A 19624-nucleotide genomic window follows, 5' to 3' on the forward strand; every position below is an offset into this window, starting at 1 on the left:
GAGCTATGAGAGTCCTGATGAAGGATCTCGGCCCGAAACGTCAACTACAGATTCCTATCCATCGATGCTGTCTAACCTGCCGATCTCCTCCAGCATATTGTGTGTATTGCTCCCAACTAATTACAGTAAATATTAAACATATGTCATCATTTTGTATGCTTGTTGTTCTCCTGGAATTGTGTGAGTGTCATGGTACTACAGTGGTTAGTGTGGCACTATATTATAGTACCAGCTACCCAGGTTCATCTCTGCCACTATCCATAAGGATACATTCTTCCCGTGACCATGTAGGTTTCCTTCCACATTCAAAAGATGTATGTGTTAGTAGGTTAATTGGTCACATGGCTGTAATTGGGTAGCGCGGAATTTTTAACTCTAAATAAAAATATATAATATTTTTTCTTTCTTTCTCATACTTCTTTTTTTTCACTCCATTTCTTAACTTTTATCCAATTGCTCAGCAACCACGGTTTTGGTGCATTGCCACAGTGATGGAGTTCACATTCACATTCAGTTTATTGTCATTTAAAAACCACAAATGCAACGCAGTTAAAAAATGAGACAACATTCCTCCAGAATGATATCAACAAAGCATATGACAAAATAGACTACACCAGAAAATCCACATAACGTTTAGCAATCCCCAATTCAGAGTCCGGAGAGGCTGCTGTGTATTAATATGGGGCTACCATCTTAGCGCGTTCCCCAGAAAGAAGCTCCAAATCCACCAGACAAAACAAGACCAAAAACTAAAGCTACAAGACCTGCACAAAACCACATAGTTACAACATATAGTTACAACAGTGCAAACAATACCATAATTTGATTAAAAAAAACAGACCATGGGCACGGTAAAAATAGTCCAAGGATGTTAAAAGACTATAAGTTTGAAAGAAACCACAACATAGTTTCCACAAGTTCTTTGCTATGTGAGAAAGGACAGCCCATCTAATCAAAATCTCAGCTATTCAGTTATTGGTGAAACATCTTTACCATGTACAGTATCTGTAAAGTTTCCCCTGGTATACCAATATGGCTCATGTTCTCACCCCTTGTAGTAGCCACTGTAAATTCAGTGGCCACTTTATAAGCAACCTCCTATACCTAAGAAAGAGGCAATTGAGTTCATGCTCGTTGTCTTCTACTGCTGTAGCCCATCCACTTCAAGGATCAACTTGTGTGTTCATCGATGCTCTTCCACACACCACTATTGTAATGCGTGGTTATTTGAGTTACTGTCAACTTGAACCGGTCTTGCCATTCTCCTGCAACCTCTTTCATTAACAAGCTGTTTTCACCTACAGAATTGCTGCTCACGGAATGGTTTTTTTGATTTTCGCATCATTCTCTGTAAACTCTAGAGACTGTTGTGTGTGAAAGCCCCAGGAGATCAGCAGTTTCTGTAATACTCAAAACACCCTGTCTGGCACCAACTATCACTCCATGGTTAAAGTCACTTAGAACGCATTTCTTCCCCATTCTGATGTTTGGTCTGAACAACAACTGGTTTTCTTGACCATGTCTGCTTGCTTCTATGTATTGAGTTGTTGCCACATGTTTAGTTGATTAGATATTTGCATTAATAAGCAAGTGTACCCAATAAAGTGGGCACTGAGTGTATATCATAGAACCTCTCTTAGTAGAGAAGGTGGATTGACACAGTGCTGGTGCACCAAGTTTGACTGTTTTCAATGTAGAACCAATGCATTATCATGTACTTCATACAGAGTGGTCCAGTCAGAGGTCAGTTTCGACTCATTGAGTGCACTTCTGTCAAATCAAAGAGCAGCTTTAAGCACCATAAAATTGTTTGTATAAAGCTTTAGGGGACTGCTCCAACATCTCTTGGAGTTACAACCAAAGGTATCTCTATACTCTCAGGAAGATCAGCATGACTGAAGTATCTGCTGGGGAGCAATTTGCCAGCAGATTCTAGGCAGTAGAGATCTGTCTGCTGATCCTGCACTGGTTTTGACCTTGTACCTGATCTGGAGCTCATTCATCTGAATGGAGAGGAAGGATTGCAAGGCAGAAGGGCAGTTCACTGTTTTCTTTTAAGCACAATTGAGTTTGCTTTAAAATTTCTAACTATTGAAATATGTTCTGCATACGTTCTGTATTCTGTAATGGAGACAAGCATGGATTTGCCATCCATGATCATACCTCGACATAGCATCCATGCCCAGCAATGGCCATGCCAGTATTCTCTCTGCAAGCTGGTGCTAGCAACCAGTGGCAATGCTTTGCAGGTAACTCACAAAACTACTAGGTACTCTAATAGATTTACTTCTTCTGAACTGCGATCGCTGCAGACCGCAGCCTATAATTTCCCTTTAAGGGAAATATTTTTGAATTGACTAAACTAACTGCCGTTTTTACAATTTCCTGGGGGACTCAGCAAAATTAATCTCTCGAGAGTGCCAGTACAGCCATCTCTGGGGGTGGACACTGTATCAAAGCCTGATAGTGGAAGATAAACCCAAGTTTGGTTCCATTACTCCCTGCTGATTAAAGCGTTGAGCAAGATTAACTTGTCAACACTGAAAGCAGAAAACAAGGAGTTGTTCAGTGATATCTGCCTGTGTTTGACTGGCCTACCTCTATTCTTGCTACCGCTGTTGGGATAGAAGTGCAGGAATCTTGAGTCCCATGCCACCAGGTTTGAGAGCAGTTGTTGCTCTGCGCCATTGGGCTCCTGGATGGGCTTCATTTGCCTCAGCGCTGAACTGTCTTCACAGCTGCGAGCTCTGCAGTTCCTGCTCCATGTGTTCTTTGTTTACTTTTTTTTAACTATTTGTGTGATTTGTCCTCTTTAGCACTCTGGACATGTGGCAGTCTTTGTTGTGTGTGCTGTTTTCGTGAATTATATTGTGTTTCCTTGTTTTGTGGCTGCCTGCAAGAAGATTAATCTCAAGGTTGTGTATGATATACATATTTGATAATAAATCTGAACTTTGTTTGTAACAAAAGAATATGACACACGTTTTTTTTTTAAACTGCAAGCATTTTTGGGCCAGTTAACATAAGAAACCTGTGAACACGCACTGATTGAGTCATACTTCTGGTTTGCAGACATAGAAACTACTAAAATATAAAACTAAATGTACTACAAGGTGCTAGAAGTTACAGACTAACATGTGATTTTACACATACACATAAGCAAGCATAAAGAAAGGTTAAACCACATGGAAAAAACACATAAAAACAAAAATCTAGACTCTAATCCAGCAGGTCCAGAAGTGACTGTTTAGTGTGGGAATGCATAACACCCTATGTAGGGCTTAATGTTGTTAGATCCAGGGGTGTTAATGGGTATAAGCTCCCATTATCAATTAAATGGTTCCAATGGTGTGCAGCTCAAATAGTCTTGGACAACCAAGTCCAGCTCCTAGCCTTCACATGTGGCTTAGCTACTAAGCCCAGTGGAACTATTTCTACTAACAGGAGAAGGGGAAAAGATGAGTTACTGGTGCCTTAAAACCCGTCACTTCAGCCATATGGGGCTTGTCAGCTATAGTTGGCATCTCATCTAGGAGAACGGAAACTCTGATCTCAAACCTCCGCTGCCTTGCGACAAGACCCACTTATGAGGAAGGCTTCGGTGTAAACCCTGAGGGATTAATTTGGAGCTTGAGTCCCGAAGGCACTTCTACGTTGAGTTCAAAGCTGACTGGCAACTCCAGTGATGCTTCTAGTATCAAACTATATCAGTCTCTGCCATTCCTTTGGGTTCATCAGATGTGTGGGGAGGGGGAGCTTGCTACATGGGCAACAGCTTGCTCTCCATATTGTACTGCCCAGGCTTGTGTACCTAGACAGCTAGGATGCAATATCCATGGTCATCTCTGACCAACGAAGGCCTCCACTCCACTTTAACAGAAATACTAATCGATGAAATCGAATGGGCCAAATGTTCAGTATGTTCTGAGGCAGGTAACCTGGACCCAAGGCCCATGCTTTATACTGAAGCTCAAGAAGAAATCCAAGGATTTCACCAAGCATTAGTACACCTGAACATTAGCAGCATTTATTTAGATGAAGTTGACTTGATCCATAGGCAGCTCTGAAAATTAAAACCACTTATTTAGTCAATAAAAATATTTAACCACAGGGATTCCAGTAAAGAACTTAATGAACTTTTCAAGATGAAGGATGTTGTTTATACCACTGACTGAGATGCTAAGAGTTTAATGCTTCTGCATAATCACAGACAGGGTGTTTTATTTGAAGACTGCCCACACAGGAACCTTTGGGTGTAGATTTGATGCTTTATATATTTTTATATTCTAACATCATGCAGAATTTACAGTACTGAACAGGTCACTTCAATTACCCCCTTTCAAGTAACAAACACCTACCCCAAGTGAGTGCTAATGTCCTGCGTAACAAGGGATGACCTGATAACAGTACGTTTTTAAGATCAAGAGGGCATAGACAGGGCGAAAGCACAGTCTTTTTCCCAGGGAGGGGGTGCTGAATTCAAGAGAGCACAGGTTTAAGTTCAGAGGTGAGAGATTTAAAATGATTGGAACTGGTTTTGGTTTATTACTGCCACGTGTAATGAGGTGCAGTGAAGAACAGTTCTCTTATACTGTTCATACAGATCAATTCATTACACAGTTCAAGGTAAAACAATAACAGAATGCAGAATAAAGTGCACCGGCTACAGAGAACGTCTAGTGCAGGGAGACAGAAGGTTGCGAGATCATAACGAGGTAGACTGCGAGGTCAGGAGTCCATCGGATAGGACAGTTTTCTCACGCACAGGGTGGTCTGTATTTGGAATGAGCTGCCAGAAATAGTGGTTGAGGCAGGCACATTGGCAGCATTTAAAAGCTTTGAAGGTAAGTATTTGATAAACACAAGAGATTCTGCAAATGCTGGAAATCTTGAGTAACACACACAAAATGCTGGAGGAACTTTGAAGGTCAAAGCAGCATCAGTCCTGATGAAGGATCTCAGCCCAAAACATTGACTGTTTACACCCCTCCATAATGCTGCTTCATCTGCTGAGTTCCTTCAAAATTTGTGTATGTGTAGTTAAGTACATGGATAGAAGAGGGTTAGAGGTCCAAGGGCCAAACAGGGGCAGATGAAACTAACCACTGGGAAATGCATTTAGCATGGAGAAGTTAGGCAGAACGTCCTGTTTCCCTGGCGAATAACTCAATAACTCCACGACAACTGATCCTTCTGTCTCCCACGTCACTAAAATTCTTCCGTAACACTTGTTCTTCTTTCCTTCCCTCTGTTCTCTTTTCCACTTAGTGACATCTGTATCATTCCCTGCATTCTCCATGTGGGAATAAGTTTCCAAAACTTTCCACTGATCTCTCTGGATAAAGAAGTTTCTGTTGAATTCTCTGTTAATGATTTCCTTATAAATGGCTCCTACTTTTGGACTCACAGAATCATCTCCTCCACAGCTACCCAGTGAATACCTCTGTAACGTTAAGAAATACCATCACAGCTTTTGCTTTTTCCCTTTGTAAAGAGCATCAGAAGGCTCTAATGGACACAACATCCCATTTCTTTTGCTCCAGATTCCTGTGTCTCTCACTTCTGAAATTGTTCTTGGAAACCTTTCAAAGTTCAAATATTTTTTTTAATCCAAGTATGCGCATGCTACCATATACGACACTGAGATTAATTTTCTTGCAGGCATTCACAGTAGAACAAAAAATTACAATGAAGTAAATGAAAAACTACTCATGAACAAAGAGTGACAAGCAGCCATTGTGCAAAAGAGACAAACCGTGCAAATACAGAAATGATAATAATAAATAGATTGATAGATCATGGTGAGAACTTGAGTTGTGAGTCCTTGAAGGGGAGTCCATAGGTTATGAAATCAGCTCAGTGTTGAGGTGAATGAAGCTGTCTATGCCCTCCATAGCTCCTGTCTACAGAAGTTCATTCATCCTCTGATCACTCTTGTTTAAAATTGGCCCTTGACCATGGAGATGAACTACAGTTTTCAAAAGCTTTTATCACCAGTTTATGACAGTTTTGTAAGTCTCAACTTTTCAACTGAATACCGTGAAATGAAAACCAAACCAAGACAGCTGAAATTCTGAAATAAAAACTGAAAATACTGAAAGCAGGCTTTATCTATGGAAAGAGAAACAGAAAGTATGCTTCAAGTAAAAGATCCTGAGTCAGAACTAGGAAAGAGATGATAAAAAGTTATTTTTAAGGTGCAGAGAAGTTGTCTGGGGGCATGGGGGCAAATAGGATGCTTGTGAGAGGGTGAATTTGGATTTGCCAGTGGGATGAGCTGTAGGAATCACCTGGACAGATAACACTCAACTATTGGGGAGAAATACACGTAATCACAAATCTTAAAAGGAACAGAATTAATCCTCATCTCAGACTGAAGTGGTCAACCTCTTATCTGGAGACAACTCCCTCAATTCCTGACTCTCCAATATGAAACAATACAAAGCACCTACCCTGACAAAGCAGCATTTTATTTACTCTGAACATCCACATTTAGGTAGATAGATAAAGGTAGATTAGCTTTATTTGTCACATGTACATCAGAATATAGAAACACACAGTGAAATGTGTCATTTGTGTCAATGATCAACACAGTCCAAGTATTGTGCTGGGGCAGCCCGCAAGTGTCACCATGCTTCTAGGCACCAACATAGCATGCCCATAACCTTATAACCCTAGCCTTTACAACTTTTGAATGTGTAAATGTACTGGGAGCACCAGATAGAGTAGATGACACCAGTGGGTTCACAGGTGAAGAGTCGCCTCACCTGCGAGTACTGTTTGGGGCCATGAATGGTAGTGAGGGAGAAGGTGTATGGGCAGAAGTAGCACTTGTTCCAGTTCCAAGGATCAGTACCAGGAGGGAGATCAGTGGGGAGGGATGAGCGGATAAGTCCACCTTGTATTACCCACAGCCTTTCATATGGCACATGTTGAAGTGTCTTATATCTATGCTCATGACGAACATAATTTCTCTTTCAACAAAGCATGTTGCTTCTGCCTACTTATGCTACACTTTTTCAATGACATTTCTTCTGTGGTAATAATAATGTGACAATAATGTATTTTAAGATTAGTACATCAGAGTGGATTGGGACATGTGAATGAGGTCAATGCATTCTTGAAAGCAATTCTGAAATAAACATGAATCAGAGAAAAATAAACCACAACCTACAGACAAACTTCCAAAGATTCTACAATTCATGTTCTCTGTACTATTCACTTATTTAATTATTTATCTGTAAAAAAAAAAAAAATTCTTTTCATCTTGGTTGTTTGTCAGTGTTTATGAATAGTTTGTTTCACAAGTTCTATTGTATTTCTTTATTTTCCTGTAAATGTCTCAAGAAAATGACTCTCAGTGTAGTGTATGGTGACATATAAGTACTTTGACAATAAGTTTACTCTGACTTTGACTTGAAATAAATGGTGACACACAGGCAGACCGGAGGTACAAGTCCAGAACAACTTATTTATTGCACTCCAAACACTGAACACAAAGTGCGCTAAAAGTACTTTATGTAATTACATCATTACGTCAGACCAGCCTCTTATTGAACCCCAACTCAATGTCGCTGGCTGTGAATTTCCACCAATTATATTACCCTACAGGCTAAGTGACCACTGTAAACTGCCCCTAGTGGGTGGGTGAGTGGTATAATCTGGGGGGCATTGAGGAGAATAAAATTGAAATCAGCAACAGGATGAGTGTCACTCTGTTTGCTGGTTGACATGGTTTCTTGAGTCAAAGAGCCTCTTTTTCGTTCCAGGTGCTCCAGTTTCCTCCCACATATCAAAGATGTCTGCTTAGGGTTGGTGAGTTGTGAGCATGCTATGTTGGTCCCAGAAGTGTGGTGACACTTGCAGGCTGCCCCATACAATCCTTGCTGATTATTGGAATCAGGTTTACTATCACTATTTAATATAGTGAAATTCATTGTTTTGGGGCAGGAGTACATTCAATACATAACAGTAAAAACTGTAAATTACAACAATAAGTATATACAGTGCCTATAAAAAGTATTCACCCCCCTTGGAAGTTTTCATGTTTTACTGCTTTACAACATTGAATCCCAGTGGATTTAATTTGGCTTTTTTGACACTCATCAACAGAAAAGAATCATTCACATCAAAGTGAAAACAAATTTCTACAAATGGGTCCAAATGTTTTACAATTATTAAACACAAAATAATTGATTGCATAATTACTCACCCCCACCAAGTCAGTATTTAGTAGATGCAGTTTTGGCTGCAATTACAGCCTTGAGTCGGTGTGGATAGCTTTCTATCAGCTTTTCACATCTGGGTACTACAATTCGTCTTTACCAAACTGCTCAAGCTCTTTTAGTTTGCATGGGGATCATGAGTGAACAGCCCTTTTCAAGTCCAGTCATAAATTCTCAATTGAATTGAGATCTGGAATCTGACTTGGCCACTCCAAGACATTAACCTTGTTGTTTTTAAACTATTCCTATGTAGCTTTGGCTTTATGTTTGGGGTCATTGTCTTGCTGGAAAACAAATCTTCTCCCAAGTCACAGTTCTCTTGCAGACTGCATCAGGTTTTCCTCCAGGATTTCAATGTATTTTGCTGCATTCATTTTACTCTCTATTTTCACAAGCTTTCCAGGGTCTGTAATAGTGAAGCGTGATGCAGCCACTACCATGCTTCATGGTAGGGTTAGTGTGTTTTTGATGATGTGCAGTGTTTACCTAATGCCAAACAGTGTTTAGTCTGATGGCCAAAAAGTTCAATTTTGGTTTCATCAGATCATAGAACTTTCTTCTAGCTGACTTCAGAGTCTTCCACATACATCCAGCAAACTGTAGCCAAGATTTCATGTGAGTTTTTTTCAACAGTGGCTTTCTCTTTACAACTGGCGAAGCACCTGGGCAACAGTTGATGTAAGCTCAGTCTCTCCCATCTCAGCCACTGAAGCTTGTAGCATCAGTTGTCATAGGTCCCTTGGTGGTCTCCCTCACTGGTCCCCTTCTTGCACGGTCACTCAGTTTTTGACGATGACCTGCTCTAAGCAGCTGTACATATTCTTTCTATTACTTGATGACTGACTTAAATGTACTCCAAGGGATATTAAGTGACTTGGAAATTTTCTTCTATCCATCTCCTGACTTGTGCTTTTCAATAACCTTTTCACGGAGTTGCTCGGAGTGTTCTTTTGTCTTAATGGTGCAACTTTTTGCCAAGATTCTGACTCACCAACAGTTGGGCATTCCAAATACAGGTGTCTATTTACTACAATCAATTGAAACACCTTGACAACACACAGGTCTCCAAGAACAGATCTCCATATAACTAATTAATGTGACTTCTAAAACCAACTGGCTGCACCAATAATGATTTGGTGTGTTATATTAAAGCGGACTTTTTAACATCGTAAACCAGTAGGTTGTTGTTATGTCTCCCACTCGCTGTGAAAATGGGGGGACACCTCCATCTCCCTTACTAGGGAGAGAGAGAACCTGTGGTTTGTCGAATGCCAAATGAATTGCAATAGTCTTTGGGGTAACTGCAAGGTCTGTGTCTTTGCTATCACTTAGCTCATGCTTGTGCTCAGCAGTGGGTGTGCTTATTTTTGCTGGAGGGGAGAGGATATCATTGCCTTGCTGCCGCTTATGCGCAGGAGGGGGGAGTTGGGGTGGGGGACTTTGGAGTTCTCACGTTTAACTGTTGTTCATTTTTTGGGGCACTTCTCTGTTTTCGTGGATGTTTTGTGAAGAAAAGGCATTTCAGGATGTACATTGTATACATTTCTCTGACATTGAATTGTACCCTTGAACTTTGGAACCTTTGAAATACTTATACTGTTACGTACCCCGTAACTGGGTGTCTGACCAGCAGAGAAAGGAGAATCCGTTGGAGTCTGATGTTACCAAACTAAAGGTGTTTATTAGTAAACTACACAATACAATATCAAAAACACAAATATACATATAAAACAAGTTAGCAGTAATAAACCTAAAAGTGTAGGAATAATAATAATCAATAATGAACAAGCTCTAGTGATGTCTGGGGGTAAATGAATTGTCATAGGAAAGTATAGAGTTCAGTTCATAAATGCTGAAGTAGTTATGGTTGTGTTGAAATCGTTGGAGAGAGAGAGAGAGAGAGAGAGAGAGAGAGAGAGAGAGAGATGTAACAGCAACAACTGCGGCAGGCAAACCTTTTGTGGCTTTCTTAATCCGTCGTGTCGTTGTGGCCATTCAGTTATGACCCCTCTGGTCTTCAGCTAGACCATTCTTCTGTGGTGGACTCGTCACTCTGGCATGAGTGGACACACACACAAGTCCCCACCGGCCCTGCTATAACATTGTGAGTTTAACTGACCGATCTCCTGGTTCGGTCTCCGAAGCCCCTACCTTTCTGTGGGTTCCCAACACTCAGTCAGTGTCCACTGGTGTGTCTGAAGGGTGTCTCTCCAGACCTGTCTTTTATCCCCACTCACGGGGTCTCAGCTATCCATCAACTCTGAATGACTGTGTCCATCAAATCAGGCCACTCCTGCTATCTCCTGAGGAATGTTAACGAGCAAAGTCCTTGTAGTGGAAGGTAAATAATCCAGGAAGAGACAAAATACAGTAAATCAACAGTCTCTCTCCCCCCTCTTATCTGTAGCAAATGTTCTTGCCTGTGTTTTATCTCTCTCTCATGCGCAGCATACCAGCAGTAATAGTTCGTGGTTCTCAGGAGGGGGGTTGGGAATGGTTAACTCTGCACCCCATTGACCATCAGGTCTGTTCATCACTCATGACAATACAATCAATTATTTTGAGTTTTATATTTGTAATTAATTTAGACCACTTTGTAGAGATCTGTTTCCACTTTGACATAAAAGAATCATTTCCATTGATCAGTGTCAAAAAAGCCAACATAAATCCTCTGTGATTACATTCGGCTCTCCTTATTCACAGGGGATTGGTTCCGGGATACCAAAATTTGCGGATGCTCAAGTCCCTTATTTAACCTGGCTCAGTGCAGTGGTCTTTAGGACCCAGCGGAACCCCAGACTCTATTTAACAAGCTCAGTGTGGTGGACATTAGGACCTGGCGGCGTTGCTCTGAAAGCGCAGTGTTTCTGTTCATGAAAATAATCACGATCACAATTGAAAAGAAGGTGGAAGTAATAAAGCGATCGGAAAGATGTGAAACGCCATCGCTCATCGGAAAAGCATTAGGGTACAGTCGGTCAACGATCGGAACAATTTTAATGGAGCATGTGAAAGGCCCTGCCCTGATGAAAGCTACAATTATTACTAAGCAACACAGTGGTTTAATTATTGAAATACATATGTTTCTTAAGTGTTTTATATGCATAGAAAGGTAACATAAGGAGGGTGAATAAATTTTATAGGCACTGTACAAAGAAATACATAAGTTAAGTAAACAGTGCAAAAAGAGAGAGAAATAAGTAGTGAAGTAGTGCTCATGGGTTCTTTGCCCATTCAGAAATCTGATGGCAGAGGGGAAGTAGATGTTCCTGAAATGACTTGTATGTTTTGATGTACATGTGACAAATAAAGTTTAGGTTTTTCTTATCTTTCTGTGCTGTACATCTCCATAACTCTAAGAAATATCTGACATATTTAAGATGGACTGTTAACTTAATTTTTTCTCCTGATTTTAAACTTGCAAACAGAGAACTATCAGCTCCATATTTCATAAACAAATAGGGATCATTTGTGAAACATACCTCTATAATAAATAGCTTTCCTATATCTCAAATAGTTTGAAGTATTATGCCTTATCACTAGGGGAATAGATTGTTTTTGTTGCTTTAGAAGAATAAACTTACTCTAGTCTTCCATCGGGAATTATTTTCAAGTACAAAGATGGCTTTAACATTAAAGAAAGAGGAAGTAACACTTGTCCATATCACTTTTCCCGTCACTATTATCCCCACCACTGGACTGCAACTTCAGTCCTCTACACTACGCACTGTACACTCATAACTTTGTGACCAGATTCTGCTCTAGCTCCATCTGCAGGTCTGCAGATGACACCACTTACAGTCGGCTGAATCTCAGGTAGCAATGAGTTGGAGTACAGGAAGGGGATCAGACAGCCTAGTGTCATAACAACAGCCTTTCCTTCAATGTCAGCAAACAAAAGAACTGGTCATTGATACCAGGAAGGGGATATTACACAGGCCCATGTTTATATCAACAGAGTTGAAGTCGAAAGGGTTGAATGCTAAAGGTTCCTTAGGATGAACATCAGCAGTAGCATGTCCTGATCCAACTACGTCTATGTCATCAGCTACTCTACTTCCTCAGGAATTCAACCCTCACCAATTTTTATCAATGCACCATTAAAAGCATCCTATCCAGATTCATCATAGCTTGGTATAGCAACTGTCCTGTCCATGCCAGCAAGTAATTGCGGAGAGTTATGGACACTGCTCAGCACATTGTGGAAACCAGCCTCCTCTCCATGGATTCTGTCTACACTTCTCACTGCCTTGATAAATCAGACAACATAATCAAGGATCGACCCAGCAGGGTGTTCTCTCTTTGTCTCTCTTCCATCAGGTGGAAGATACAAACACTTGAACACACATACCACCAGCCTCAAGGACAACTTCTCTCCCACTATTATAAGTATATTCCCTTTGTACAGTAAGATGCTCTCTTGGCCTCAGAAACTTGTTCTCACCATGGCCTTGCACTTTATTGTCTGCTTGCACTGCATTTTCACTGCAACTGTAACATTTTACTCTACACTTTGATTTTGTTTCCCTTGTAATACCTCAAAGCATAGTTGTAATGGAATTACCTGTATGACCATTTTAATACAATCGTAATGAATATTAATTACAAACATAATGATCATTATGAACAATTTTTTCACTGCACCTTGGTACATGTGACAGTATTAAACCAATTCCAAATCATGGGATGACATTAAATTCCTGACATCTAATGGATTTTTCTGAAGTTCAGGTACAGTTGTCTTACTGCAGCTCTCTCACTGTGTTCCAAGCATTCTGATCTTTCGAACTTTCTCTATATTAGATAGATAGATAGATAGATAGATAGATAGATAGATAGATAGATAGATAGATAGATAGATAGATAGATACTTTATTCATCCCCATGGGGAAATTCAACATTTTTTCCAATGTCCCATACACTTATTGTAGCAAAACTAATTACATACAATACTTAACTCAGTAAAAATATGATATGCATCTAAAACCACCGTCTCAAAAAGCATTAATAAATAGCTTTTAAAAAGTTCTTAAGTAGTTTACTTAAATACATTGAGTCCTAACCCCGACACTTTAACATATCTTACTCCTGGCGGTTGAATTGTAAAGCCGAATGGCATTGGGGAGTATTGATCTCTTCATCCTGTCTAAGGAGCATTGCATCGATAATGATGAACCCTCCTGATGAAAGGTTTTGGCCCGAAACATCATTATTACCTCCTCCCATAGATGCTGTCTGGCCTGCTGAGTTCTGCTAGCATTTTGTGTTTTTATTTATTTCCAGCAACTGCAGATTCACTCGTGTTGCCTAATAATGATATTTCTCTTTTTCATAGAAAACTAAAAGTAAGTTAAGTAAGAGTAATTGTAAAATGCCTTGAGAGTACCAAAAACAATTTCAATGTGTGAAGTACTGTTCTACAGATTATCAGACTGGTCTAAGATGCAGAATTATGCAATTTAACATCAGGATCGGCTTTCATGTCAAAGATAAGCATTCTCGAATTTCAAAGCTATAAAACTTAATAATATTTTTCATTGCTAAAATGACTTTATTATAAAGGGAAGTGTGCATAATAACTTCAGCAGCAATTCACATTTATTTAAAATTGAAACTGAGGAGATAATGAAAGCATCCTTTCTTCACCAGGCCTTTACCTTCCCACCAACCTGGCTTCACCAGTCCTCCTCCTCCTCCCACCCCCCCCCCCCCCCCCCACCATCACTTTTTCATTCTGGCATCTCTCCCTGTCCTTTCCAGTGCTGAAGAAGGGTCCTAGCCCAAAATGTTGGCTGTTCATTCATTTCCATAGATGCTGACTGACCTGCTGAGCTCCTCCAGCATTTTATGTGTTATGCATGTGAGCAAAAGCTTTGTCAGGAAAGTAGGCTTTAAGATGCTTCTTAAAATGGGAAAGAAAGATAGAGATGGAGAAAATTCTAGAGTTTAGGGTCAAGAATGAAGTAAGGCCAAAACTGGTAGAGTGCTTCATTTCTGGGAATTAAAGTCACATTATCGTTATGGTGTTGGAGCAGAATGGGGCCAAGACCAAGAGATACTTTAATAGTGGGGATACAGTGGGAGAGTCTTGGACAAGAGGGCACAACTGCAGAATAGAAGGATGTCCATTCAGAGCAGTGATGAGGAAGAATTTCTTTAACCAGAGGATGGTGAATTTGTGGAATTCATTTCCAGACAGCTGTGGAGACCAAGTCACTAGGTATATTTAAAGTGGAGGTTGATAGCTTCTTGGTTAGTAAAGGTGTCAAAAGTTACAGGGAAAGGAGAAGAATGGGGTTGAGATGGATAATAAATTGGTCATGATGGAATGGCAGAACAGACTTGATGGGCCAAATGGTCTAATTCTGCTCCTATGGCTTATAGAAAACAATTATTCTCCATATCCCAGCCAATTTTACCCCTTGACCCTTGTGATAACGTAGAAATAATTTAGTTCATAGCTGTCAGTGTGTACTCACACGGGTTGGTCAGGAAGCATCTGCTGACAGAGGAAAAGAGTGCTTCAGATTAATGTTCTGCCATCAAAACCTAAGGAGACTTGAGGACTGCTCCCAGCAGATTCAGCTTTTCCCCTTTGCGAGGTGGACTACCCTCCTACCTATTCTGTTTCCAGTTCAGTCAAGGGCATAGCCTAGTCAGCATTTCACTGCGTTCCCATCATTACAACAGTGACCTTCTCACAAACACTTCATTCTGTAAAATGCTCTGGGATGTCTCCTGAAAGCCTCTGTAAAAATGCAAGTTCTTTAATTCCCAGCCTTACCAAGACGCATCTGAATCGCATCTTGCCCCCTTTACCTGTTTCCACGATGAAGGAGATCTGGTCACTTTGTGGCTTGTACCCCCGCGAGGTGAAGTTCACAATGATAGTAAAGCGACTGCCCCGTCTGAGAATCAGTTTCTTGAAGCCGAAATCGGCCGTATTGTGAGCCGTGTTATTCACCTGAAACTGCAGATCTGTGCTAGCCACCTCGAGTGCTGTGAAAAGACAAATACAAGAGCGTGTTGTTGAATAAACAAACCCAAACCGTTATCTCTTTGAATTCTGCAAACCACAGAGCGATGACTATCTCAGTCTCTTCATTCACTGGCAATTTCTAGTAAAGCATCGTGAAATATGTGCAATAATCCAACAATTATTTCAAACTCAACATGTTTTTAACTTTCCCTTTCTAAGCCCAAATAACTTACAGCACGGTTATTATTTGTAAGTGGAAAGCAATATTTTGCCCACAAGTTTTATTTTCTGCTTAAAAAATAACTCCGCTGCTGTCTTTTCCATGGTCCTGAAGCGCACTCACCTTGTGCCATCACTCCTGCAGGCTGCTCTCACGCCGAGTTCCTTTCAGTCTCAGTCTGAGTGCTCCCTGTCAGGACTGCAAACTTTTATAGCCAAACCTGCCCGACCCAACCACAACTTCCGCTGAATCCAACGCAACGGACCCATATACGGGTGACTCTGAAGCGTGTTAATCAGATTTGAAGCTGGGAACATTTCACAATTTCGAGTAAACTGTTTAAAACTCTCCCCCTGCTGGTAGAGTCCCCAGTTCCTCGGGGAGAGACGCAACGATTTTCGGCGCACCCGTCGACCACATTTCCCTGCCCTTATATATCCATCTTCAAAGCGGCAAAACTAACCAACGGGGCTCAGGGAGAGACAGATCTAGCAGACTCAGAGACGTTACCCCGGCCAGGGAGCCGAGGTGATTTTTTTTTAACTGCGAATTTTGGTGAATCTCGGGGTTCTCAGCTTCAGCCGGCTTTGGAGAGTCAGTTGTGTTCTTTGAAAACAAATTGAGATGAATTTCTGGATACTAAAAAGTTCATGCGCTATATTGCTGCTGGTAGACCTCATCAAGGTCCTTGATGGATGAGTGATCGGGTTTCAAAGCCTGGATCTGCGTGGATTATTCCTGCCCCGATCATTGGGACACAGTTAAAATACTAGGCTAGATGATGAACAAGGTGGCTAAAATGGCAGGTTTAAGGGGTCACTATGGGAAATAAAAGTAAGCGGCATCGACAGTATGTGGGTACAAAGACAAACACTTCAAGTTGCAAGGGATTCAGATTTCTGGATCATTGGGACCTCTTTTGGGGCAGGAGTGATCTGTACAAACAGAACAGGTTGCACTTGAATCTGAGTGGGACCAATTTCCTGGCAGGGAGGTTCGCTGAGGCTGTTGGGGAGAGTTTAAACTAGAATTGCTGGGGGCAGAGGTGGGAACAGAACTAAAGAGACAGGAAAGAGCTGTCGGCTCACAGATAGAGAAAGCTTGGAGATAGTGCGAGAGTGAGGATAGGCAGCTGATAGAGAAGGGATGCGCTCAGACCAATGGTTTGAGATGTGTCTATTTTAATGCAAGAAGCATCATGAACAAAACAGATGAGCTTACAGCATGGATCAGTACTTGGAGCTATGATGTTGTGACCATTACAGAGACTTGGATGGCTCAGGGGCAGGAGTGGTTACTAAGAGTGCCAGACTTTAGATGTTTCAGAAAGGACAGGGAGGGAGGCAAAAGAGGTGGGGTGTGGCATTGTTGACCAGAGTGTCGTGGATTGGCTACTGAATCTCTGTGGGTGAAAGTTAGAAAAAGGAAGTGGTCAATAACTCTCACAAGGAAATCTGCAGGTGCTGGAACTTCAAACAACACACACAAAATGCTGGTGGAACACAGCAGGCCAGGCAGCATCTATAAGGAGAAGCACTGTCGACGTTTCGGGCCGAGACCCCTCGTCAGGACTAACTCTACTGGGTCAATAACTGGTCAATAATAATAATAACAATAACAAATACTGGTCAATAACTCTACTGGGTGATTTTTATAGACCACCCAATAGTAACAGGGACATTGAGGAGCAGATAGGGAGACAGATTCTGGAAAGGTGTAATAATAACAGGGATTGACAACCCTGTTATTATTACACCTTTCAAGAATCTGTCTCCCTATCTGCTCCTCGATGACTCTGGTGGGAGATTCTAATTTCCCAAATATTGATTGGCATCTCCCTAGTGCGAGGGGTTTAGATGGGGTCGAGTTTATGTGTGTTCAAGAAGGTTTCCTGACACAATATGTAGATAAGTCGACAAGAGGAGAGGCTGTACTTGATCTGGTATTGGGAAATGAAGCTGATCAGATGTCAGGTCTCTCAGTGGGAGAGCATTTTGGAGATAGTGATTCACAATTCTATCTCCTTTACCATAGCATTGGAGAGGGATAGGAACAAACAAGTTAGGAAAGCATTTAATTGGAATAAGGGGAAATATGAAGCTATCAGGCAGGAACTTGGAAGCATAAATTGAGAGCAGATGTTCTCAGGGAAATGTACGGCAGAAATGTGGCAAATGTTCAGGCGATATTTGTGTGGTGTTCTGCGTAGGGACGTTACAATGAGACAGGGAAAGGATGGTAGGGTACAGGAACTGTGGTGTACAAAGGCTGTTGAAAATCTAGTCAAGAAGAAAAGAAAAGGTTCAAAAAACTAGGTAATGATGGGAATCTAGAAAATCATAAGGCTGGCAGGAAGGAGCTTAAGAAAGAACTTAGGAGAGCCAGAAGGGGTCATGAGAAGGCCTTGGTGAGCAAGATTAAGGAAAACCCCAAGGCATCCTACAAGTATGTGAAGAGCAAGAGGATAAAACACAAGAGAATAGGATCAATAACGTGTGACAGTGAAAAACGGTGTATGGAACTGGATGAGATAGCAGAGATACAGGTTTCCCCTGCTATTCAAAGGTAGAACATTCCTATGAAATGGTTTGTAAGCCGAAATGTCGTAAAGTGAAGAAGCAATTATCATTTATTTATATGGGAAAAATTTGTGAGCGTTCCCTGACCCAAAAAATAACCTACCAAATCATGCCAAATAACACATAAAACCTAAAATAACAGTAACATATAGTAAAAACAGGAATGATCTGATAAATACACAGCCTATATAATGTAGGAATACTTCTCTACAGTTATTGCAGAACTGTCCACCGCAGTGAAAATCTCACGCAAGCGCTCTCGGCAGAAACACGGCGCAAATGCTCCTGGCAGGAGCACTCTTTCAGTAACCTTTAAACTATGAAGCTACCGAATAACACATAAAAATACACAGCCTATATAAAGTAGAAATAATGTACGCCCAGTGAAGTTTCACTTACCGGAATTGGAAGACAGTGAGGACACTGATGATGGTGTGTTAGGCTGAGTTGACAGAGGTTGGGGTGGTGGGAGGTAGAGGAGACGGGGATGTCATCTCATCGTTGTCTGCTTCCATCAGGGCAGGCAGGTCACCTTCTTCTATGTCTGCCTGCCCCGATGTCGAAGGTCGAGTTTCGTCTTCTGCTGTGGCTGATATGGAAGGCTTGAAAAACAACAGTACGCTTTACTGCTTAGCCTCGTGCATTTTTCTATCATACAGTTCTTTGTAAGCACTCAAACCATCCTGCCAATATGCCCTAAACCTATGTACCCTTTTAAAATTAAAGTCATACTTTTCTGCAATCATTGCAGCGTTATCAATCGCAGCAAAAATCTCACGCAATTGCTTTCTGTTCAGTTCCTGGATGACTTCACTTTTGGGCCACTCGCTACTGCGTTTGGTTTCAATTGTTATCCTTTCCTCTTTATCAGCTCTTCATCTCTCAGTTCTTGGTCATGGGATGCCAAAACATTTTCAACATCATCTTCGTCAACTTCCACAAACTCTTAGCCAAACTCATTATATCCTTACTTTGTTCACCACGATCGAAACGGTTTATTATGTCCAGTTTTACGCTAAGTGTAACACCCTTAGGTGCTCTTTTAGGCTTCTCTGATACCTTAGAACTCATCTTGCTAACGGCTGCACAAAAAAAATCGACATAAAGCACAGATGCTCACAGGCACGTGTTTAAGCAATGGCGGCTAGAATGCAGTTCCGGGGGAGGAGCTCGGCTGCTTGGCACGCGCTGCCTTTTTTCATAACAGTGATAACACCTTCTGTTAGCGAAAACAGGTAACGAACTAGGTCTTTTGTAACAGCGAGTTGACGTAAAGTGAACGTTTGAAAAATGGGGGACACCTGTACTTAATGAATACTTCGCTTCAGTATTCACTACAGAAAAGGATCTTGGCGATTGTAGGGATAACTTACAGCAGATTGAAAAGTTTGAGCATATAATCATTAAGAAAGAGGATGTGCTGGAGCTTTTGGAAAGCATCAAGTTGGATAAGACTCCAGGACTGGATGAGATGTACCACAGGCTACTGTGGGAGGGGAGGGAGGAGATTGTTGAGCCTCTGGTAATGATCTTTGCATCATCAATGGGGATAGGAGAGGTTCCAGAGGATTGAAGGGATGCAGATGTTGTTCCATTATTCAAGAAATGGAGCAAAGATAGC

General features: G+C 41.2%; 1 protein-coding gene across 1 annotated transcript in view; it reads right to left on the reverse strand.

Moving 5' to 3' along the window:
• LOC140735963 (protein-glutamine gamma-glutamyltransferase 2-like) overlaps positions 1 to 15670 on the reverse strand; it is a 56323-nt gene extending 40653 nt beyond the window's left edge. Inside the window, exons 1-2 of the mRNA XM_073061591.1 lie at positions 15548 to 15670; positions 15045 to 15224 (exon numbers count right to left, since the gene is read on the reverse strand). Of these exons, the coding sequence (XP_072917692.1) occupies positions 15045 to 15224; positions 15548 to 15557 (190 nt within the window). The 5' untranslated portion in view covers positions 15558 to 15670. The remainder of the gene's footprint in view (positions 1 to 15044; positions 15225 to 15547) is intronic.
• Between the last annotated feature and the right edge of the window lie 3954 nt (positions 15671 to 19624).

Source organism: Hemitrygon akajei, chromosome 11 (genome assembly GCF_048418815.1).
Source record: "Hemitrygon akajei chromosome 11, sHemAka1.3, whole genome shotgun sequence".
Lineage (NCBI taxonomy): Eukaryota > Metazoa > Chordata > Chondrichthyes > Myliobatiformes > Dasyatidae > Hemitrygon > Hemitrygon akajei.